The 24,114-nt window shown below is 42.5% G+C and overlaps 2 protein-coding genes across 3 annotated transcripts in view; both read left to right on the plus strand.

Annotated features, from left to right (window-relative positions):
• CNTNAP2 (contactin associated protein 2) overlaps positions 1-24,114 on the plus strand; it is a 2,322,964-nt gene that overhangs the window by 1,886,230 nt on the left and 412,620 nt on the right. The window lies entirely within an intron of this gene.
• Positions 1-24,114, plus strand: part of CUL1 (cullin 1) — a 97,326-nt gene that overhangs the window by 65,342 nt on the left and 7,870 nt on the right. For both annotated transcript variants that reach the window (XM_032782094.2, XM_032782095.2), the window contains exons 8-19: positions 896-1,058; positions 6,320-6,450; positions 8,470-8,577; positions 8,666-8,772; positions 9,112-9,160; positions 9,621-9,752; positions 10,803-10,920; positions 12,427-12,503; positions 13,393-13,524; positions 16,138-16,230; positions 17,800-17,847; positions 17,930-18,012. In XM_032782094.2, the coding sequence (XP_032637985.1) occupies positions 896-1,058; positions 6,320-6,450; positions 8,470-8,577; positions 8,666-8,772; positions 9,112-9,160; positions 9,621-9,752; positions 10,803-10,920; positions 12,427-12,503; positions 13,393-13,524; positions 16,138-16,230; positions 17,800-17,847; positions 17,930-18,012 (1,241 nt within the window). The remainder of the gene's footprint in view (positions 1-895; positions 1,059-6,319; positions 6,451-8,469; positions 8,578-8,665; positions 8,773-9,111; positions 9,161-9,620; positions 9,753-10,802; positions 10,921-12,426; positions 12,504-13,392; positions 13,525-16,137; positions 16,231-17,799; positions 17,848-17,929; positions 18,013-24,114) is intronic.

The raw sequence follows: 24,114 nt of genomic DNA on the forward strand, positions 1-24,114 counted from the left end.
CTAATGTGTAGGTTTAAAATTCAGTGTGGTCTTATCCCTAATGTTGTCTTTCATGCTTAGTCCATACATTTAAGTATTAGGAATATGAATAAACTTGTCTTCTAATTTCCCTTCTATAGTGATGGATTTTTTAATAAAAATATCAGTAATCTGCAGTGAGGGGCCACACGTGTCCCATCATCTAACATACTGTTCTTACATATTGTAGAATGTGCTCAGGATTCTCTTTATGATCAAACAAAATAGAGATAAATTGGTGGCTGTATAAATAAATTCAGTTTTACATTTTGGAATAAACACTATTTCCCTAGTGACTGTTAGGATTTTGGATCAGCAGAAATATATTTGGAAGGCTGCATGGGTCAAAATAAATGCTGGTGCAGTTTGAGTTTTGGAATATTTTAATAATCTGTATATTTATGAACACTCAAATGAATTCATGTTGTGCACATACTGTAAAATTGTCTATTTTTGTCTGTTAATTTTTGTATAAGTATGGAGGACCTTCTGTTCATGTTTATTTTTAACAGTGCACTGGAAAGCCTGATGTCTGAAACTCTATATAGGTGCTCTGACTTGGTTGCTTTCTCATTTTTTTTTTAAAACTTTTTCTGTTCAGAGGCATAGGATGAAAATATTTTCTCAGTGATGTTTTTCTATTTCAACAGTTTAAGATATAAAATTAATGACATGGACACTAACACAGAATATTACATATAAATAAAAAGGAGTCACACTAATTTTCCTGTGAGAACTATGTTCTCTGTATTTAAATAGACAGCTATAATGTTACATCAACATACTTTTAAAAAAAAAAATTTACACTGTAGTCATTAGTTTTACTGCTGTTCTATCTCGGCTGTTATACGTTACTACATGTATCTTTGTTCTGTAGGCAGAAGCTCGTCTTTTGGAGGAACAGCGTAGAGTTCAGGTTTATCTCCATGAAAGTACGCAGGATGAATTAGCACGAAAATGCGAGCAAGTACTTATTGAAAAACACTTGGAGATTTTTCATACAGAGTTTCAGAACTTACTGGATGCTGACAAAAATGAAGGTGAGTTGGTTCTAATTTCAGTTTGAGAGTTTCTCAGAGATGATGCCCCTTATGGTACTAGTGATCATAATATTGCTAACTTTGATGTCTTTGCTGGGTTTAGAGTTAACAGTAAATAAATAAATTTTGAAAATCTGAGAAATGGGAAATTTTAATAAAATAAAATCCATAGGATCAACTTAGTGTCTTCTTAAAATACTGGTTAGAGTCACAGATGGAATGCATAAGAAAAAGGGGGGGAATGATTGCATGATAAGGTACAAGTAGTCTTCTCTCAGGCAAAAAGAGATCCTTTTTATTAGAGGAAATGGGTCTTAAGTGATGCTTCTAGAATTGAATATAAACTTCAGTAGATAATCTAAAATGGAGACTATAAGAGCTGAGAGAGAGAATTTGAGGAATAGATAGCCAAAGGAATATTCTTGAGAAATTATTTGAAGTGTAATAGGTATAAGACTTCTGTGGGAGAGACAGTGGCTCTGCGAAATGCCAAGGTTTAGTGTCTTGCAGAAGACACAGTCAAAGATTGGGACAGCTAAGTGATTTGTTTGTGTAGAACTCTTCACTGTAGATGCTGTTACATCAATCTGGATGTAAGCTTTACAGGCAATGAAGGTGGGCTCTGTCTGAAATAAAGATTTAAAAAAGAAAGTGATAGAACTGAATAAATGATATGATAAATCTCCAGAGCTGGAAGGTATCAATCTGAAAGTTCTGAAGAAATTTGAGTGAAGTAGCTGAGATAACATAAAGAAATAATTACTAAAAACAACTGTAATGGAAGACTAGAGTGGCCAGCACTGCTTATTTTTGTCAAAGGTACTGAGGGTTATCCGATGAAGTTAGGCTAGTGATCCCTTTCCTTTGCTAGTGGAAGAAGAGCTAAGAAACCATTTATTTGTACTAAAAATATCCATACCTAAGATTTTTTAAAAAAAGGACAAATCAGTGGGGTTAATTGATCAAAAAAATAAACTGTTGCTAGCTGAAACTGTAGCTAAATTGGTGTACACTAGTTACCTCTCAAAATAGCTGTTAAGTGACTGACACTGTAAATCAGAAATTTCTTTCCCACCTAATTGAAGCAATTTTGCAATATGTGGATACCGAACAATAAGAAACTAACACCTTTTTAAAATATAAATCCCTTCTGAAAATATAAATTTCTTCCCCAATCATGAAAAATTCTTTGTCTAATCGGCCTTTAACTTACTTTAAAAAAAAAAAAGTACTCAGCTTATGTGTATACCATTTGGTGATAAATATCTTTTCTTAATACATTTAGCGTGCATCTTTATCCACCTCACCAGTCTCTGTGCATTAATTTTACCGACCTCTATGATTCTAAATCTCTGAGCAGCTACTACTTTTTAAAAAGTTTCCTTTCCTCTTAAACTGGTTCCACTTGCACAACTGATGATAAATGTTCCTCGATCACTTTAAGCTCCAGTGTCTTGTGACTCAGCATGGCTAGAAACAGCTGCATTAACCTATTGCCCGGGAATTCAAGCTTAATATAAATCATCTGTATAATAGCCCAGTCAAGTCTCCAGTCATTGGATCTAACCTTATGAAACATTGAAGCAAACTGTTTTAGATTATCTTAAACTCAGCAATGAAAACTTCATGTAGCTACACACCATAATATATTCTTCATAGCTCATCTCATGGAAACATGCTGCCTTTGAGGTCCTCCATATGTGAGGTATGTTAAGCAAACTGTATTACAGACCGCTCACCTGTGAAGTGTTGTGTAATTGCTTAAACATATTATGCAAGTAATAATACAGGACACGGTGTGCATTAGTCGAGGGGTTGGCAACCGATGGCACGCGTGCCAAAGAGGGCACGCGAGCCAATTTTTAATGGCACACTGGAGCCTGCCGGGACTCCAGCATGCCACTAAAAATTCTGCCCAACCCGGCGCGCTCTCCTCTGCCCTCCACTTTCCCCCGCGGGGGCAGGGAGCAGAAGCATAGCTGTGCGCACGAGGTGGGCAAATGGCCCCACTCTCCCGGCACAGCAAGCCTGCGGGGTCCGCGCTCCTGGGCCGGAACGCGGGGCCGAGCACAGCAAGCTGCTGGCCCCTCCTCCACCTTCTCCCCTCCCCTGGAGCCCTGTCGCTGCCGCGCGCAGCGCTCTGGGGGTTGGGGCTGCACGTTCCCGCGGGGCAGCGTTTGGCTCTGCGGGGAGGCAGACACGCTCCTCACTCAACCGGAGGGGTGGGGCTATGTGCTCCCGCGGAGCAGCATATCTAGCTCTGGGTGGAGCCTCATGGTAAGGGGCCCAGGGCTGTGGGAGTTGGATAAGGGGTGGGGGCAGTTAGGGGACAGGGAGCAGGGTGGGTTGGATGGGGGGGTGGGATCCCGGGGAGTTGGATGGGGCAGGGGGTGAATAGGGGTCAGGGCAGTCAGGGGACCAGGAGCAAGGAGGGTCCTGGGGGGGAGGTTAGGGTGGGGGGTCTCTGTAGGGAGTGGTCAGGGGACAAGAAGCTGGGGGGGTTGTATGAGTTGGGAGTTCTGGGGGTCCTGTCAGGAGGCAAGGGTGTGGAAAGGGGCTGGGGCAGGCAGGGAGTGGGGGGAGCTGGATGGGTCAGGAGTTCTGGGGGTCCTGTCAGGAGACAGGGAGTGGTTGGATATGCATGGGAGTCCCAGGGGTCTGGCTGGGGATGGGGGTGTGGATGAGAGTCGGGGCAGTCAGGGGACAGGTAGAAGGTAGAGTCCAGTCTGGGGACAAGGAACAGGGAGGCTTAGATAGGGGGTGCGGTCCTGGGGGGCAGTTGGGGGCAGGGGTCCCAGGAAGGGGTAGTCAGGGGACAAGGAACAGCGAGGTTGAGAGTTTTTAGGGGGGCAGTCACCTAGCACTCTCCCCTGAGCCCTGATCCCCGACCCTCCCCCCCCACACACACACCACACCCTCTGTCAGGCCCCTGCCCTGAGCCCTCTACCTCCCTCATACATGCCCAGCCCTCTGCTTGACTCCTTCATCCCCACCTGCAACCTTAGCCCTGACTCCAGCCCTCTGCCCCCAGCCCTCTGGGTCCTGGCTGCCAGCCCCGCACAGTCTGCTGGTGGTCTGGGGTTCTGGCTGACGGACGCTTACTAGCCAGGGTCCCGGCCGCAGGCCCCGTTCAGCCCGCTGTCGGCCTAGGTGAACAGAACCCCAGACCAGGAGCGGGCTGAGCGGGCCGGCAGCGTAAGATCAACATTTTAATTTCATTTTAAATTAAGCTTCTTAAACATTTTGAAAACCCTGTTTATTTTACAATACAACACTAGTTTAGTTATGTAATATATAGACATAGAGAGAGACCTTTTAAAAAACATTAAAAATGTATTACCGGCACGCGAAACCTTAAATGAGAGTGAATAAATGAAGACTCGGCACACCACTTCTGAAAGGTTGCTGACCCCTGCATTAGTCAGACGGTATCTAGGCACATCAGTAGAATTAATGCAGGAAATAATTATCTTTATTGGACACAGGATATAAGATGACTTAGGAAAAATTACCTTATAAATCCATGAAAGTTTCAGCAAGCTTGTTGCATTTGTCTTCCATTTACTTTCAAGTATAGACAATCTAACGCAACAACCCTTGTTTCCTTACTTTTGAGATATGGCTAGCAACAGCATGAGTTACGTTCTCACACAACATTATTGTTCAGGTCCTCCAAAGATTTTACCAGGCTCCCGAAACAAAAAGAGGGAACTAAGGATCCCATATTCCTGACATGTATATATAAAACTATACAGAAAAACTTTTTCAGAATAAGTTTGAGACAGTCTTTATATATCATCCTGAAAGTCACCAAGTTATAAGTAACTGAAAGTAGAGTTATAATGGAAAGGGTTAGCCATTGTTAATATAGGAGTCACTACTGCGCCATATGATAATAAAGGAGCAGTAAAGGGCACCATTTTTTGTGTTTCATATTTTGGTATTAGCAAGCAATCCTACTGTCTTATCTCTCCATTTTATTGAACATCCAGTAATTTGAGATTTCTAATAAATTGTTCAGAGGATGTACAGAAAAGTCCCACGCCATTGAATTATAGGGTATGGCTGAAAAGCCTAACGTTACCCTATTGGATTATCACATCTCTGAGTATCTAGTCCATAGTGGCTAATCTGGTCCTTTACCTTTAAGTTTGAGTATCTATTTACTGAGGCCAAGATTTTTCTATAGTAACTAGTGATTTTGTGTTTTGGTGTTTTTGGGTGCCCAATTTGAGACCTTAAAAAGGGCCTTATCTTCGGAAAGGGCTGAGTACCTGCCCTCTGGAATCACACCCTTTTGAATTGAACACTGGAAAATCTAGGCTGCAAGCTATTGTTTTTTGTTTTTTTTTATATAAGTCTTTAACATATTGCAAAATTATGTCCAATGAGGAGCACATTGTTTTTCATCCTGTGACCTTGAGTTTTGTAGTCAGGCTCTTGACAATCATCCCTTTCTTTTTAGTTGGGCTTATAAAACGAATTATAGAATTTATTGAAACAAGGGGTTGGGGAGGCAGTAGCACTCTTCTGTAACAAAATTTGCAGATAACTCACTTTTTCAGGTTTCACTCCAGGCCCATGTCTACACTTGATTTTTTTTTGCCTCAGATTTCCCATGGTTGCTAATGCTGTTTTGTTCCCACCAGTGGGAGCATTAACATTTTTTAAAAGAAAAGAGAGCTGCAGGGGGTTCCTGAGGATTTAAGTACCATGCTTGCTCTGAGCAGGGTTACAGAATACAGTGCTTACGCTGGTGGCCAGCTGGAGCCCACGCTACATTAGCACTCCCACCACTGTTACTACTGGTGGTGCTGAAACAGTGGTATTTATTGTAGAAGACTTGGATGCAAAAAGGCCCAATTTACATACTCAGTTTAAAGTAAGTTGTGTGACATATGACACCTCTCAAATGTAGAAACTTTATGAAAACTAGACTTAAGTTAACATTTACTGTAGTTTTATCTTGATCTTTGTTCTTGATTTGTGTGTAAGTGTACTAGAAGTAAGAAGTAGTTTAATCAGAATATTTTTTATTTTAGTAAGTTTTTGTCCTTCAGTGCCATCTAGTTTTTTGCACCACTCTGGAATTGTTTAATTTAAATTGTTTGGCTTATGTGATGATACTTGCAAGTATACATATGTTGACAAATGTGTGGCTCAGTTCTTTGGTCACTTTAAAAATGCAGAATTGTGGTGTTGGGAGAAAGGAAATCCTAGTGTTAATACAGATGAGAGAGATTGTCTTTTCTTTTTTCCAGACTTGGGACGCATGTATAACCTTGTATCTCGAATCCAGGATGGCCTCGGAGAGCTGAAAAAGCTCTTGGAAACGCACATTCATAATCAGGGTCTAGCTGCTATTGAGAAATGTGGAGAAGCTGCTCTAAATGCAAGTATCTTTTCAGATGTAGTTTTGTATCTGACTGCTAACAGCTCATTTTGTGAGAGATGAATGCCTCTGATAGTCCTGTGTGTGTGTATTCCTTCAGAATAGAACAGCTGGGACTAAATGGTTACAGTAAATTGAAAATAAAATAACTGCAGTACAACTATATTATTGCTTTCTTTGCCAACCTCCTTCTTTTCTCCTTCACCCACTGCTCAGTTTTTGCCTTCGTTTACGTTGACCCATTTGCTTGAACTAACCCTTTGAATAAATTCCTCCCTTCAAAAATCATGAAGCATGCCATTTCAAGAAGCATTCTAGGTCTAATGACCACATATTCTTTACTCTGTACAGCATCACATGTACTTGTGCCTCTCAACTTGTAAGCTTTTTAATGAATTTGTTTGCCCTTTTTTACCTGATGTGTACAGTATTATGTATGCTGAATGTGGTTACAGAAAATTTAGACCAGGTGGTTGAGGTAATATCTCTTGTTGATCAACTTCTGTTAATGGAAGTGACAAGCTTTTGAGCTTCACAGAACATCTTTTCAAGTCTGTAGCTCTCAAAAACTTATCCTTTCCACCAATAGAAGTTGGTCGTTAGAATATATTGCCATCTGTCTCTCTCATATCCTCCATTTACAGCAATTTACTAGTACAATCTTCTTAGTAAATAAAGTCGTGCCGATTAATCATAACTGCAATTGTACAGAAATCATGTAATGAGGCACCTGATTTCAATCCACAGAGGTTGAGATTGCCTCACCAAATAGTATTTAAATAAGTTTAAGCTATGGCTGTCAAGCTACTAAAAAAATTAATCTCTATTAATCTCATGATTTAAAAGATTAATTGCACAATTAATTTCACTGTTATCAATAGAATACCATTTATTTAAATATTTTTGATGTTTTCTACATTTTCAAATATATTAATTTCAGTGTCAACATAAAATACAAAGTATACAGTGCTCACTATATATTTTTTATTACAAGTGTTTGCACTGTAAAAAAAATCATATTTCAATTCATCTAATACAAGTACTGTAGTGCAGTCTCTTTATCGTGAAAGTTGAATTTACAAATGCAGAATTATGTACCAAAAAAAACTGCATTCAAAAATAAAACAATGTAAAATTTTAGAACCTGCAAGTCCACTCAGTCCTACTTCTTGTTCAGCAAATCGCTCAGACAAACAAGTTTGTTTTCATTTGCAGGAGATAATGCTGCCCTGTTCTTGTTCACAATGTCACATGAAAGTGAGGACAGGTGTTCAAGTGGCACCGTTTTAGCTGGCATCACAAGATATTTATGTGCCAGATGCACTAAAGATTCATATGTCCCGTCATGTTTCAACCACCATTCCAAGGGACATGCATCCATGCTGATGAAGGGTTCTGCTTGATAACAGTGCAAAACAGTGTGCACCAATGCATGTCTGTTTTCATCATCTGAGTCAGATGTCACCAGCAGAAGGCTGACTTCCTTTTTTTGGTGGTTTGGGTTCTATAGTTTACACATCAGAGTGTTGCTCTTTTAAGACTTCTGAAAGCATGTTTCATACCTCGTCCCTCTCAGATTTTGGAATGGGCTTCAGCTGCCTTTAGAAATCTCACATTGGTACCTTCTTTGCATTTTGTCAAGTCTGCAGTGAAATTGTTCTTAAAACATGTACTGGGTCATCATCTGACACTGCTATAACATGAAATATGTGTCAGAATGTGGGTAAAACAGAGCAGGGGACATATAGATATCTGTTACTGTAGTAATGACTAGAATAAGTTTTTTCCTTGTGACTTAAATGCTCTTAATAGTCTAGAACCTATTTCTGTTTTTAAAAAAAATACTTCTAATCTCTTACGTGCGCATACACACACACACACACACACACACCCTTTTTTTTGGTAAACTTTCACTCTGTAAACCTGCTCAAGATGACGTTGGTCACCTGCATTGTTTGGAGAAACTTGAAGAAAGTTGAACAAGTTTGATTGCAAGCAACAGGCTGTTTTCTCTTTCAGGATCCAAAAATGTATGTACAGACAGTGTTGGATGTCCATAAGAAATATAATGCTCTAGTCATGTCTGCCTTCAACAATGATGCTGGCTTTGTGGCTGCACTGGATAAGGTAATGTATGTTTAATGTCTGTGGCAACCATTAGATCACTCTGATTTAGGGGATTTCCAAAACTTTGACTTTCTTGTATAATTTGCAGGCTTGTGGTCGATTTATAAATAATAATGCAGTGACAAAAATGGCTCAGTCATCCAGTAAATCTCCAGAGTTGCTGGCACGATATTGTGATTCCTTGCTAAAGAAAAGGTATGTTTTACAGGGAAAGTTAAAAATTAATTTTCTAGTTGGTTTTTTTGGTTTAAAAAATTAGTTATCATAGTTGTGAAGTGAAATTACACATTGCATCTGTAGAAATATATTTATGGTGTGAAATACTTCATTCAAGCAAAAAAGATAATGCAGTAATAATTGCTTGAAAAGTCTCTCTAAAAAATTGAATAGAAACGTGTTTGAAAAACTTTGTTTTCCAAAGAAAATTCCATATTGGACTTAAGTTTCAGTTGACAAGTCATGAATCTAGACTGTAACAGTATTCATAAGCTATGAATAATAAATTTGCTCAGTAATGCACTTTTTTGACTGCAGCTCAAAGAATCCAGAAGAAGCAGAGCTAGAAGATACACTCAATCAAGTGGTAAGATTCTTAAATAGAGTCTTCTTCTACATAAACTTTTATGTTTTATAATAATTTTAAGGTTATCACAGGAGGTTGCAGGTCATGTGGAGTCAACACCTTTTTATTCTGTGTATTTCATTGCTTAAAGCTTTTGGTAACATTTTAAAAAAATGTTGCCAAAAGTCTTTTAAAAAAAACAAAAACAAAAACCAACCAAACAAAAAAACCTTCAATCAATAGTATAACTCAGAAAGCAGAACAGAATCAACATTCTCTTTAATGTGTATTATGGTGTAAAACCATTTTATCTCTTCTGAATAATTTCAAAGGTTAACATGTAAAAAAAAGACTTAATTAATTTACATTTCAAAAATAATTGACACTAAAATGTATGATACTTTTAATTAAGTTTAAAATTGGATTTGATAAAAATTTTCAGGTGTGTTCCTTTTGTAGAAAGGTTTTTTGACTTTTCCAGATGGTTGTATTCAAGTACATTGAAGACAAAGATGTGTTTCAAAAATTCTATGCTAAAATGCTGGCAAAGAGACTGGTACACCAGAATAGTGCTAGTGATGATGCTGAAGCAAGCATGATCTCCAAACTCAAGGTAAGTCTTCCTTTTCTCAGGGTATGTCTATCTGGCGGCTGGCAATCGGTTTATCGGGGATCAATATATCATGTCTCATTTAGACACGATATATCAATCCCCGAATGCGCTCTGGTCGACTCTGGAACTCCACCAGGGTGAGTGGCGGTAGCGGAGTCGACTGGGGGAGCCGCAGCCGTCGATCCCGCGCCGTGAGGACGGGGAAGTAAGTCGAAATAAGTTACTTTGACTTCAGCTATGCTACTGCCGTAGCTGAAGTTGCGTATCTTACATCGACCCCGCCCCCTAGTGTAGACCAGGCCTTAGCACTGGCTGGGGAGGCACTGTTACTTTCCACACAGGATGCATATATGCACTTTTGGTCAGAAAAATACAAAATGTAAAGTTCACAAGTCTTTTGACCCCATGGATTTGCAGTCAGTATGTCTGGCTTTGGAATGAGATCTTTAAGCAGACTTGCTACCAAGCAAACAACTGCTGAAACAGCTCCCCGGTCTGCCACTTTTTTCAATAACCCTGAATGCTACCTTAAGAACAGTTGATTTTTTTCTGTGTTGCAATTTGGCATCGGCAATAAGTGAAAGAATCGTTAATCAATACAGCTGAGTTCATAATTTTTTTGTGTAACTGTGCTGCTGTTTACAACAATCTTGGCAAAGCTTGCTTGTATGCAGTTTTTTGAAGGGGGAATAAAATGTCAGTAACTTTTTCGTTCTCATGATTGTTATAAAGGGCTACCAAGTAGACCAGATGTTGAGACTGGTAGATTTTCATGACAGTGTTTCCTGGCTGATTTATTTTAATTTTTAAAATGTTGATCTCACATTTTTGGTGGCAGATCAGCTACAGAAAAAGCAGTTAAAATAACACGACTTCTCTAAATGGGTTCAGAACTTTGAGTGATTTTTGGACATGCAGGAAATAGGTTGTGATATATTCCTCCAGCAAAATTGATTCCAGTCAAAAAAACCTCTATTTTTCTTGTTCTGTTTGTTCTCCCCGTGTCAAAATACATGGTCTTTCAGACAAAGCTGTGCTCTTTAATTACAGCAAGCTTGTGGTTTTGAGTACACCTCTAAACTTCAGAGGATGTTCCAAGACATTGGTGTAAGCAAGGACTTGAACGAGCAATTTAAAAAGCACCTGACAAATTCAGAACCATTAGATTGTAAGTATAAATTTAATATAACCTTTCTCTTAAAAGCTGAGTTATTGTTAAATTAGCCACACCTTCCCTTAATTGTAGAGATACAAGGGGAAATGACCAGATGTTGAATGAGGGACGTATTTGATTCATATAGCATGCCACTTAAAGCTAGAATTATTAAAACTTCAGCTTGGATAGACTTTTTTGGGGTCTGTTCATTGTTTTCAAACAGCACCTCATGCTTCCTAATAAGAACAGGTTCCTTTTAGTTTTACAGATCACAGTGGGGTTAGCTGTTACGGAGAGAGGATTCAACATAGTGTATCCTCCTCTGCTAAAAGTGAAGCCTGGTGTTTTTGTTAAATGTGTTTTCCTTTGACAAAAATCATTGCTTAAACAGGGAGACTTGTAGGAATAGTACTGAAAAACGACAGGTCTTCCTTTAGCTCAGTAATTAGTCCTGTTGCTTTCAGATTCAGAGGTCTCTGATTTCAGTTTCTTCTTGATAAGTAAAAACCAAGTGATAACTCTAATTACATTCTATGTTGTGCAAGGCCTACTTCAGGTTTTATATAATTTTATTTTATAATACATAATGTATTCACTTCTGCCTTGCGTCTCAGAGTCTTTCTGTGCTGCACAAAAAAGTCTCAGACCTCAGGTCAACAGAGCTAAAAACAGAATGTATACATTCCCACTAGATCTGGAGCCCGGGCTCTGAAATCCACACCTGCTTGCTGGGTCTCAGCGTCTGGGCTCCAACCTGAGTGAAAGTGTCTACGCAGGAGCACCAGAATCTGCCTAAAAGTGGGTTGGCCAAACGGCACCCACTCCATGGCCCCATCCCCTGCTCCGCTTCTTTCCTCTGAGGCCCTGCCCCCCACTCACTCACCTCTGCCCCATCGCTAATCCTCAAGGCAGGTAAAAAGTGTGGGGCCATGGCCACCTCAAAGCTCCCCCTGCCGGTATCCCTGCGGCTGCACTTCTGTTTTTATTCCTGTAGCATTAGTCCCACAAACCTGAGTCAGTTGACCTGAACTCTTGAGACTTGCTGTTGGGTTTTTTTTCTGCCCCATTATAGGTACACTCTGAGTCTCAGAAGCAATTGAAAAACATAAATTTGCCACTTGTGTTCTTGCCAGTAGCAGATTTTTTAATTAAATGGTTATGCATTTATTTTGAAAATGTTCCTTTTCAAAAAGAGAAAATAAAAGCTAACAGGGTAATGAATGAGATTAAATGCATGCAAATATCAGGGAATTGTGACTTAGATTCTGAGGAAATACACATCTGACCTCTCAACCCTGTCTTTGCCTCACACAGTGTCTTTAATTTTAACAATATGTTCTATAAATAGTAATTCTTACCCATTGTCTTTTCATATTAGTGTCATCACCATGTCAGGTCAGGCAACACAGAAACCTCTCCTGTTTGAGTTGACCACTCCCAAACTGCACATTGACAGGTCCGTAATACCAAAGGGGAGATGGCTGTTAGCCTGTTAATCTATGTACATTTCTTTTCCAGTGGATTTCAGTATACAGGTTCTCAGTTCTGGATCCTGGCCCTTTCAGCAATCCTGCACATTTGCTCTACCTTCTGAGGTGAGGGGATAAGCTTTTTAATCTTCTATTAAATAAACTAAAGTTTCAGTTTAAATGTTTCTCAAAGATGACCTAAAATGAACTCCCAAGTGTTTTCTGACATAAAATGTCATGACTTGAACGTTTTTGCGTCCGTTAAAGGTAACCTGCAAAGGATTTAGTCAAATAAAAAAAACCTAGATTTTAATCTCTCTTGTTTTACGGTGTATAAAGAGAGCCTGAAACATTTTTTTCCTGCTTATTTTTTTTATTTTCGAAGTATCAGAAATGTCAAGTCTTGTCTTTCCTAATTGTGCTGGAGGACCTCCCAAGGGGGAAGTCTGAGATGTGTAATTCTTCTTTGTTACCCATGGGGCACTCGTAATCTTTAAACAAGATGGCCTTCCTCCAGAACGTTCAGTAGTCATTAAAATAAAATGGGTGTATGCTTTTAAAGCTCTTGTTCTTATAAAGAAACTTTGACCCTCTCAGTTACTCAGCTTTCATTCTGTTGATTCTTGAGATGACATGATGACTACTTTTCCAGTCACTCTGGTCCTCAGGCTAGATAAGACCTGAATTTCTAACTTAAGAAATGAGTAGGGGAGGAGAAGTGGGGGGGGGGGGGAGGAAATGACCTCTAAGGCCCTCCTTAATACTTTGCAAAGGAACAAAAAGAACAGTGTTTTCTTTTCCTTTCCATATGGTATTTAAAGTGAAGCTGATCACAAAAGGAAACTCATATCCAAGTCTGAAGAACCTTTTTTAAAATTTTCTATCTAGGCCCCCCTAGAAATGGCTTGTTAACATATAACATGGTCTGGATTGATTTACACACTGTAGATTCAAATATACTTCAAAATGTGAAAATTCAGTGATGTTTTTCTTTTCATTTTTTTTTTTTATACAGTTGGAACGCAGTTATCAGAGATTTACAGCTTTTTATGCCAGTCGTCATAGTGGAAGAAAATTGACTTGGTTGTATCAGCTATCCAAAGGGGAACTGGTTACCAACTGTTTCAAAAATAGATACACATTACAGGTAAGAATAACCTTGTATTAGTGGAAAGGTTTAGTGAATAATTCACTAGTCTAAACATTTTTGTGATGAGTTCTGCCAAGCTGTTATGTAGAGGGACCTTGCTGTTGGAAGTCCCTGACTTGATCTGTTTTTTGGTATATGTCAGACAAAATATGTATGTAATTCTGTGTATTGGGGAGAAAAGTTTCAGAATAAATGCTTCACGTATCTTCAAAATAAGAGGCAAGCCTTCACAAGCATCCCTACAATAGCAAAACATCAGTGCGCAATTGTGGAGAAAAAATTAGGAAATATATTTTAGCTCTAAACTTTGGAGGTGGTTAAACAGTGAGAAGGAAAATCATTTAAAAATTATGCATATCACTGCGTTTCCTTTTAAAGTGTTTAAGGACCAGATTTTCCAAAGAGTTCTGCACCCACTTAGACATAAAAAATAAAGTAGGCAGATTTTAAAGTGCTCAAAACCTTGAAAGGCTCCCTTTGAAAATCCTTCCCACTTCATTTTAATGCCTAAATAGGTGCTGAGCTTTTTTGAAAATCTGGCCTTAAAAGTTTTTCCATTGCTTTTTTTCAAGAAGCTTTCCAGCTTGTCTTAATCCTTGTGTGCCAGCAGTCCCTGAGGTATCCATTGTAAGAAGATAAATTGTGTTTAAAAAAAGTGAGATCAGTGGGTTAAGAGTTTTATAACCCAACTACCTATTTTATACTCCTTTTTAAAATGGCCGAGTACTCACTTTCTCCCAAAGTTATTTGGAATGGTGTAAGCTTCTGGTTTTTGGGGAGGGACTAAATCTGACTTAGATTCTGTGCTGAATTAAACGGTGACTACCTGTGTCAACACACAAACAGCCTAATATAAATATAGGATATGTTCAGCTCTATTTTGTACTTCTCTGAACACCTGAAACAAAGTGAGTAAACGCCATATAATGGGATTTGACGTTAGCATTTTAAATTCATTTAATAATTTCTGTAATTCTCTAAGGCTATGTCTGCATTACGAGTTTGGGATGTGATTCCCCTGCTCATGTATACATATTCATGCTAGCTCTCATCCAGTAGCAGTGTCTCTGCAGTAGCATAGGTAGTGGCAGTGGAGGCAAGGTTGAGCCCATTGTTTTCAGGCATGTGTGTACTTGGCACAGATCAGCTGTGCCTCTGCTGCTGCAGTTCATGCTGTAATGGCTACACTGCTATTTATACTTGCACCGGCTGGATGAGAGCTAGCATGAATATCTGGACACTTGCAGGGAAATCAGATTCCTAGGTCATAGTGTTAACCCTAAAACGCGTGTGTACTGCGCCTGGCCACTCTGAAAAACATTTATGCACATTGCTTAACTCACATGAGTAATCCAGTTGACTTAAAAACTGCGTGTGTGCATAACTGTGTGTGGGATCAGGTCTTTTATCTGAGTATCTAAAATAAATTGAGACTTTTGCCTTCTCAGATACCTTACTCAGGCTATTGAACTTATGCATTTAATGTACATTTATATTGTTAATACTACTGGTGATAAACTTGAGCAAACCATAGGTGTGTTTATGAACTACAGGGCACTTACCTATAGGCCTTGATGAAATTATTCTTATCTACAGTTGTATGTAAAATGTTTCTAATGTCATGTAATGAAATCCAATAGTCAGTGTCTAGGTTGTACATTAAGGATAAAATGGAAAATACTCATAATTGGGTAACAAATTGAGGGGGAATATTTTGAAATCAGAAAATGTATGGGTAAAAAGAGAGCTACAGTTTTGTAACCACGATACACGGAAGGAACTGTCTGCAAGTAGTTCAACTGGTCACAGTCTTAAGATTTAGATTTAAAGAATACTGGAACGTTGGTAATACAATGGTGCGCACATGCGAAATATCATACAGAGAGAGTTGCTGCATTGCATAATGATTCCATTTAAGGTTCTGAGTGTGAAGATTTATCTCCCATTTTAAATAGCAAATCATGTGTTTTATTAGCAGTTCCATGAAGCTCTTTAAAGAGCGTAGTCTGAAAACATGTGAGTCTCAGTTCTCAGTTAACGTTCACACGTACAACTCTCATTGACGTTTGTGTTGTATAGACATATCTGAAGGCATGAATATGTCTCACTGTTTTTAGTTGTGCTGCAAACATTATGCCTATTTGTTTTCTCGTTATATTTAGGCGTAGAGGAAAATTTATTCAGAATCTTTCCAAAAAAGTCCTTAGCTCCCATTTTTTTTAAAAATAGTACATCTTTGAGAACTAGATTTTTGCTTAAACATCCATTTGAATGCTGTTTAATAGCAGAGAAGAAATGGTAGACTTGGATACGAAGGATCATTTAAAAGTACCGTACTTTACATATTCACTTTTTTAAAGCGATGAATCTTTCAAATTGAGTATTACGAACCTTTTTTTTTTTTTGCCTAGCCATAACTGTTTAATCTATCAGACTTCATCAAGGTTTCAGTTTAGTTTGGGTGGGGGAGTGTTTGTGTGTGTCTCTGTGTTTGTGTTCATGACTGGTGAATTTTCCAAGGCAATCAAGTTGAAATACACATTCAAGTTATGCATATTTTCACTCAGATTTTATGTTTGGCCTTTCTTTTCTTTTTTGGGGGTCTGGAAGGCATCGACGTTCCAGATGGCAATCCTACTACAGTACAACACAGAAGACGCCTATACTGTTCAACAGCTGACAGACAGTACTCAGATAAAAATGGTAGTGTCTTAATTATGTATTGTATTACACTAGTTTTTTGTTACCACTGCAATGTATAGTCTCTTTTCATGGGGTTCAGCACACTTACAGCTGTCCTGAAAAGGGGAGCAGGAGGTGAGAGCCGTTTGACTCAAATGTTAGTTTTTGTTCTTGCAGTAGCAGTTGTTGCTGCTTTGTTGGTCAACTTACCTTCCTGTTCAGTTTCCAGTAATCATAACGCCTTCTAGGTTTTATTTCTGAGGTTTCTAGCAAATCTTGAAGTGTAGAGACTCTCTCACTGATCACTATGCTGAATCCTTTAGAATTACTCTATGCCTCCCTCCTCTGCTCCTGTAATTAGTCATTGGTTTTCTAGTGCATGTATTTTTATTTTAAAACTTCTATTTTGGGAAAGGTGGTGGTCTCCCTTTTACTATCAGGTTCCTAGAATTTCCCATCTGTTTGATATCCTGAAAGATTAAGAACATGAACACGTTGAGAATATAGGTGCATTGGCTAAGTGTGTGTTTTACTTGGAGAGGCAATTGCCTACTGTTTCTTCAAAAGCAGACTCTGTACCTCAACTGTTAAAAATCAGGTGTGTGTCTTTTGAATAGGCTCACATGAGGACTTCTGAGGCATGTCAGGGGAAAATCAGATTATCCATGGTCAGCAAACTTAAGTGACCTGCCAAAGAGAGAATAAATCTGCAAATACAAATTAGAGTTTTGGATGCTTCATAGAAAATTCATAGGTGTTGTCCACACTGGGGAATTGCCTCTGTTATGGACATGGTCAGACACCAATGTAGCTGCACCCATTACAAACCCATAGTTGTAAACAGACAAAGCTGCTATTTGCATGGATGGAGCATCCATCTGTTTCAAGCTGAGTTCACTTTCAGCAGGGAAAATAGCAGCTTCCGTGTCTATACAGGAGATATACACTGGTGCGGCTTCCTCAGGGATTGGCCTCCAGTGTTTGTAATCGAAAAAAAGCCCCAGTGTAGATAAGGCCTGAAAAATATTCAGACATCTGCCATGGTGGACTTTCTGAGTTCTTAGTCAGCATGAATGTAATAGTCTTCAGATAGATGCTTTGCTGCATGTCAGCACCATTTAGTGGGGAAAAGAATCATTAAAGGGGTAATTGGAAAGAACTGTTCTTTGAAATTGGCCTATTTGAGGAACCTCAGAGTAGTCTGGCACAAGAAAGGGGAAAATCTACTATTGGGTTCATGCTAAAGTGGAATTCTTTGTCTTTAATACTCTAAAATGAAAAGTTGTTAATATTTCCCATAAGCGTCTGTGGTATTTCTCAATTGTTAATTCACTGCCTGAATGCTCGATATTTTGTACTTTTGCAAGTTTTCTGTACCTGTTGGTGATTTTTTTCAATTCTGCTTGCAGTTCATATTGTTGTAGCTATGAAAAATGAAATTTGAATAGTTCCAGTATGCAGGACCTTTCAATTGAATAGTATGCAGAGCCTTTCAATTATTTTGTTATAACTCAATGTCAAAATTCATTGGACATTTGAAAGAAAAATGTGTATTAAGTTTGCATTGATAATTTCTCCTGTAACTTGTAGGATATCTTGGCACAAGTTCTACAGATCTTACTGAAGTCAAAGTTATTAGTAAGTTCTTTTGCTTTCTTGCATATTTAATTTACAGAAAAACATCATAGCAAATATGTAATAATTTTTTTGTTTGTTGTAGGTTTTGGAAGATGAAAATGCAAACGTGGATGAGGTGGAATTGAAGCCAGATACCTTAATAAAACTCTATCTTGGTTACAAAAAGTAAGAAAAAAATCTAATAGTATAAACCAGTTGTGTATAAATGGTAACAATCTGTTACTCTGAAGCTCCTGCTATTTATAGTGTCACTTTAGCAATGCTGTAGCTATGGTTGAGCAAGCATTCTAATGGGTCTATAAAGCAAACAGAATGGCACTCACCTGCAGTGTCAGTAAACATACTCTCACATCTTCAACTCTTGATTCTTGATAGTCACTGGGGCACAGTAAAATCTGGTTTAATTTAGTTAGACTTTGATCACATAGACACATTTGGCTGGCGTGCCATCGCTGCGTTTTTTTCCATTGGTCCTGACTTACACATGCCAAGTAAATAAATTACATTTAAAGGGGTCTTATTCATTTAAAAAAAACAACAAAAACACCAAATCCAAAGTTTTTTAAGCGCATGGCCATTAAAAATAGCCCCTGAAAAGATCAGTGTGCTTTAGAGATTTTGACCTCTGAAGTGCCTTAAAAAGGACAGTTACCTTTGTAACTGTTGTTCTTCGAGATGTGTTGCTCATATCCATTCCAGTTATGTGTGCACGCGCTGCGTGCACACTTGTCGGAGATTTTTACCCTAGCAACACTTGGTGGGCTGGCAGGGCGCCCCCTGGAGTGGCGCCACGATGGTGCCGGGTATATACTCCTGCCGGCCCCTCCGCTCCTCAGTTCCTTCTTGCCGGCTACTCCAACAGTGGGGAAGGAGGGCGGGTTTGGAATGGATATGAGCAACACATCTCAAAGAACAACAGTTACAAAGGTGAGTAACCGTCTTTTCTTCTTCAAGTGCTTGCTCATATCCATTCCAGTTAGGTGATTCCCAAGCCTCACCTAGGCGGTGGGGTCCGAGCGAGACGTTGCGGAATGTAAGACCACTGAGCCGAAGGCGGCATCGTCTCTGGACTGCTGGACCAATGCATAGTGTGATGCAAAGGTGTGGACGGAAGACCAGGTAGCCGCGCGACATATCTCCTGGATGGGAACATTGGCCAGGAAAGCGGCAGATGAGGCTTGAGCCCGAGTAGCGTGGGCGGTGAGATGGCTAGTCTGAATGTGGGCCAAGTCGTAGCATGTCCGGATACAGGATGTCACTCAAGATGAGACCCGTTGGGAAGAGATTGGCATGCCCTTCATGCGCTCTGCAACTGCTACAAATAGCTGAGGCGAACGTCTGAAAGATTTGGTCCTCTGGATGTAAAAGGTGAGAGCCCGGTGGACATCCAGGGTATGTAGCTGTTGTTCCCGGCGTGATGAGTGCGGCTTCGGGAAAAAGACTGGTAGAAAGATGTCTTGATTTAATGTGGAAGGCAGAGACCACATTAAGGAGGAATGCCGGGTGCGGTCGCAGCTGTACCTTGTCCTTGTGGAATACCGTATACGGAGGATCCACCATCAAAGCGCGAAGTTCCGATACTTGTCTAGCCGAGGTGATAGCGACGAGGAAGGCTGTCTTCCAGGACAGGTGCAGCAGCGTGCATGTGGCTAAAGGCTCCAAGCGAGGGCCCATGAGCCTAGCTAATACGAGGTTGAGATCCCAGGTAGGGGATGGGCACTTGATCTGAGGATAGAGCTGCTCCAAGCCCTTGAGGAATCTGGAAACTATGGGGTGAGAGAAGATCGAACTGCCAGTTTCCCCAGGATGGAACGTGGAAATAGCTGCAAGATGCACCCTTATAAAAGAGATCGCCAGGCCCTGCTCCTTGAGGGGCCATAAGTAGTCCAAGATAATGGGGACCGATACACCTTCGGGAATGAAGTCATGCTGAGCGCACCAGTGGGAGAAGCGCTTCCACTTGGCGAGATATGTTGCCCGTGTGGAAGGCTTTCTGCTTCCCAGTAGCACCTGTTGCACAGAGGTGGAACAACGGAATTCAGATTGGTTCAACCAGAAAGCAGCCATGCTGTCAGATGGAGGGACTGCAGGTCTGGATGGTGAAGCCTGCCGAAGTCCTGCGTTATGAGGTCCAGGCAGAGTGGCAGAGGTATCGAGTCTGCCAAAGAAAGGTTGAGCAGCAGGGTGTACCAGTGCTGTCTCGGCCATGCCAAAGCAATCAGTATTAGCTTGGCTCTGTCCCTGCGGAGTTTGAGTAGAACTCTATGGACGAGGGGAAAAGGTGGGAAGGCATAAAATAGGTGACCTTTCCAGGGAATTAGGAACACGTCCGAGAGGGAGCCTGGGGAGCGAACCTGCAGGGAGCAGAACACCTGGCATTTCCTGTTCTCTCGGGAGGCAAAGAGATCTATCTGGGGAAAGCCCCACTTCCGGAATACAGAATGGAGAATGTCCGGACGGATGGACTACTCATGGGACAGGAAGGACCTGCTCAGGTGATCCGCAAGAGAGTTCTGGAGTCCCAGGAGAGAGGAGGCTACCAGGTCTATTGAGTGGGCTATGCAGAAGTCCCACAGTTGCATCGCCTCTTGACAAAGGGGGGAAGATCGCGTCCCTCTCTGCTTGTTTATGTAACACATGGCCATTGTGTTGTCTGTGAACACTGCAACACAACGGCCCTGTAGATGACACTGGAAGGTTTGGCATGCCAGTCGGACCGCTCTCAGTTCGCGGACATTGATGTGAAGCGCCAATTCCCAAGAGGACCAAAGGCCTTGAGTGCGAAGGTGCCCTAGGTGAGCACCCCAACCGAGAGATGAGGCGTCCGTTGTTAGGGACGCGGAGGGCTGTGGTGGATGGAACAATCGACCCATACGCACCAGGGATGACGTCAGCCACCAGTCGAGGGAGCCCAGAATGCTTGATGGAACTGTGAGTATCATGTCTATGGCATCCCTGGGCGGACAATAGATTGAGGCGAGCCAAGTTTGAAGAGGACGTATGCGCAACCTGGCGTGCTTTATGACGAAAGTGCACGCAGCCATGTGACCGAGGAGGCCAAGGCAAGTGCGGGCAGAGGTTGTTGGCAAGCTTTGTAGTCTTTGTACAAGGGAGTCTATAGCCTGAAACCGAGGTGGAGGCAAGCTGGCCATTGCAAGATTGGAGTCCAGCGTGGCCCCTATGAATTCTCTTCTCTGCGTAGGCACCAGAGTAGATTTTTCCAAATTGATTATCAGGCCTAGACGGGTGAATAGGTCCTTGATGACGCTCACATGAGCGGTGACCTGTGCCTCGGAGGTCCCTCGAATAAGCCAGTCATCGAGGTATGGAAAGACATGTATTCGGCGGCGGCAGAGGGAGGCGGCAACTACTGCCATACACTTCGTGAATACCCGAGGGGCCGAGGAGAGGCCAAAGGGAAGGACTGTAAACTGGTAATGTTGACGATTCACCATAAAGCGTAGATACCGTCTGTGCGGGGGCTAAATAGCGAAGTGGAAATATGCATCCTTCATGTCGAGAGCAGCGTACCAATCTCCGGGATCCAGGGAAGGGATGATGGTTCCCAGGGATACCATGCGGAACTTGAATTTTTTCATGAATTTGTTCAGTCCTCGCAGGCCCAGGATAGGCTGGAGGCCCCCTTTTGCCTTGGGGATTAGGAAATATCTGGAATAAAACCCCTTGCCTCTTAAATCCTTTGGAACCTCCTCTATAGCTCCTGTTGCAAGGAGCCTCCAAACCTCCTGCAGAAGGAGTTGCTTGTAAGAGGAATCCCTGAAGAGGGACGAGGAGGGAGGTTGGAGGGGGGGGTTGAAATAAACTGAAGACAGTATCCAAACTCCACCGTGCATAGGACCCAATGGTCCGATGTTAGTTGGGACCACACAGGGAGAAATGGGGCAAGGTGGTTGTAGAACTGAAAAGGATCCTGGGAGGCCATTGGTACACTGCTCTCGGGCGCACCCTCAAAAGTTTGGTTTCGGTCCTGCTGGTGGCTTGGTGGGACTGGAATTGTTACCCCCTTGAGGCCCAGACTGACGTCTGCGATTGGTACAACCTCGCCTTCTGGTGAAGTCTTGCCTTGGCCGAGGCGGGGAGTAGGGGCGCTGAGGTTGAGGCCGGAAAGACCGTCTTTGAGTTTGTGGCGTATGCATTCCCAGTGAACACATAATTACGCGATTGTCTTTTAGACTCTGTAGCCTAGGGTCCGTCTTCTGCGAGAACAGGCCCTGGCCATCAAAAGGTAAGTCTTGTATAGTCTGCTGAAGTTCAGATGACAGACCTGACACTTGCAGCCATGATATACGTCGCATGGCGATTCCAGAGGCGACCGTTCTAGCTGCCGAATCTGCGGCATCCAAGCGAGGCCTGGAGGGAGGTCCGCGCAACTTTCTTCCCTTCCTCCAGGAGTGCTGTGAATTCCTGGCGGGAGTCCAGCGGGACGAGCTCTGTAAACCTCCCTATCGCCTCCCAGGTGTTATAGCTGTACCTACTCAGGAGGGCTTGTTGGTTCGCCACCCTGAGTTGGAGGCCTCCTGCGGAATAGATTTTTCTTCCTAATAGATCCGTTCGCCTGGCCTCCCTTGATTTAGGTGCAGGGGCTTGCTGGCCATGGCACTCCCGTTCATTGACGGACTGTACAACCAATGAACAGGGAGGGGGGTGTACATAAAGGTACTCATACCCTTTGGAGGGCACCATGTATTTCCGTTCGACCCCTCTGGCTGTGGGCGGTATGGATGCTGGGGATTGCCAGATGGTATCTGCTCTAGCCTGGATCGAATGAATGAAGGGGAGGGCCACCCTAGTTGGTGCCTCCACAGACAGTATACTGATTACCGGGTCCTCCACCTCAGGAACTTCCTCTACGGGTAAGTTGATATTAAGGGCAACACGCCACAGAAGGTCCTGGTGTGACCTGAGGTCGATTGGAGGTGGTCCCGATGTTGACGTCCCCGCCACTGCTTCATCCGGGGAGGAGGAGGATGAAACCCCGGGGACAACCGGGTCCTGGACTGACTTCTGATCCTGAGGAACGTCTGAAGCCGGTAGATCTTGTGGGTCCGGTACGTGGGCAGGAGATTCCTCCGTAGCAGCCGGGGGAGGTCTGCTAATGGTGGCTTCTGGCGCTCGGTGTTCGGAAGGGCCGGAGCACGATAGTATAGGGGGTTCACCCTGGGCTTGGTGATAAGCCCAAGGTGTCCAAAAGGACCACTGATGAGGTCCCTGGTCCGGGCCAAGGGTTCCTTAGGCGAACCCGTTGTGAGTATCCAAATCCCCATAGGATGCACTGTCTGCATGGGACGAGGTAAACGGATGACGAGGAGGCCACAGAGGGCGAAGACCATTTGATGCGGGTCCCTGCGTCCACTCGATCTGTCCCCACACAGTGCTGGAGAACGGTACCGGGAATCGTATCGGTGCTGGGAATGAGACCGGGACCTGCGACCGGCGTGGTGCCGGGAGGTCGACCGGTGCCTTGAATCGCCATGCCAAGATCGACTGCGAGAGGTACGGTGCCGCGAGTGGTGTCAGGACCTAGAGCAGTGCCGAGAGTATCTGGTCGGTGACCGGGACCTCGAACGGTGCCGTGAGTACGACCGGTACCTCGATGGGGAGCAGTACCAGGACTGTGAGCGGCTCCGGGACCGGGATCGATGACGGGACAGAGAGTGTCTGTGGGACCTGGATCGGGACCGGCGATGTTTAGTGGTACTGGGCGAAGATGATCTCATGAGGGCTGGCTTACCTATTGATTGAATAACCCGCATCAATGGTGCCGGGGGTTGAGGCAGCTCAGGCTCTGTCAAGGCAATCAAGTCCCGTGCTGTGGAGAACGTGTCCGGAGTGGAGGGCACGATAAGCTCAACCACGGCGCATGCCGGGGAGCTGGTAGGCACCGGACTCAACGGCTCTTGCGAGGCCGGAATCAACGGTGCAGAGGACGTCAGTGCCGCAGCAGTTATTAGTGCAGGGCGGTCCGACTTAGCTAAGCGCTCAGACTGCGGCATAGATACAGTAGCCACAGGAGGCTTGTGCTTCTCACTCCTTGGTGAGAGAGAGCGGTGCCGGGCAGGAGCTTGGGCCGGTGATGGCTGATGTCGAGGAGCCTTCACTGGCGGCGCGCACTCCGGTGCAGAAGAGGCACTTGTTCCTGGTACAGCAGGCGGTGCCGAAGACAGAGGAGTCAGCGCTGCCTCCATCAAGAGTTGCTTTAGGCGAATGTCCCGCTCTTTTTAGTCCGGGGCTTGAAAGCCTTACAGA

Source organism: Chelonoidis abingdonii, chromosome 2, assembly GCF_003597395.2.
Source record: "Chelonoidis abingdonii isolate Lonesome George chromosome 2, CheloAbing_2.0, whole genome shotgun sequence".
NCBI classification, from domain to species: Eukaryota; Metazoa; Chordata; order Testudines; family Testudinidae; genus Chelonoidis; species Chelonoidis abingdonii.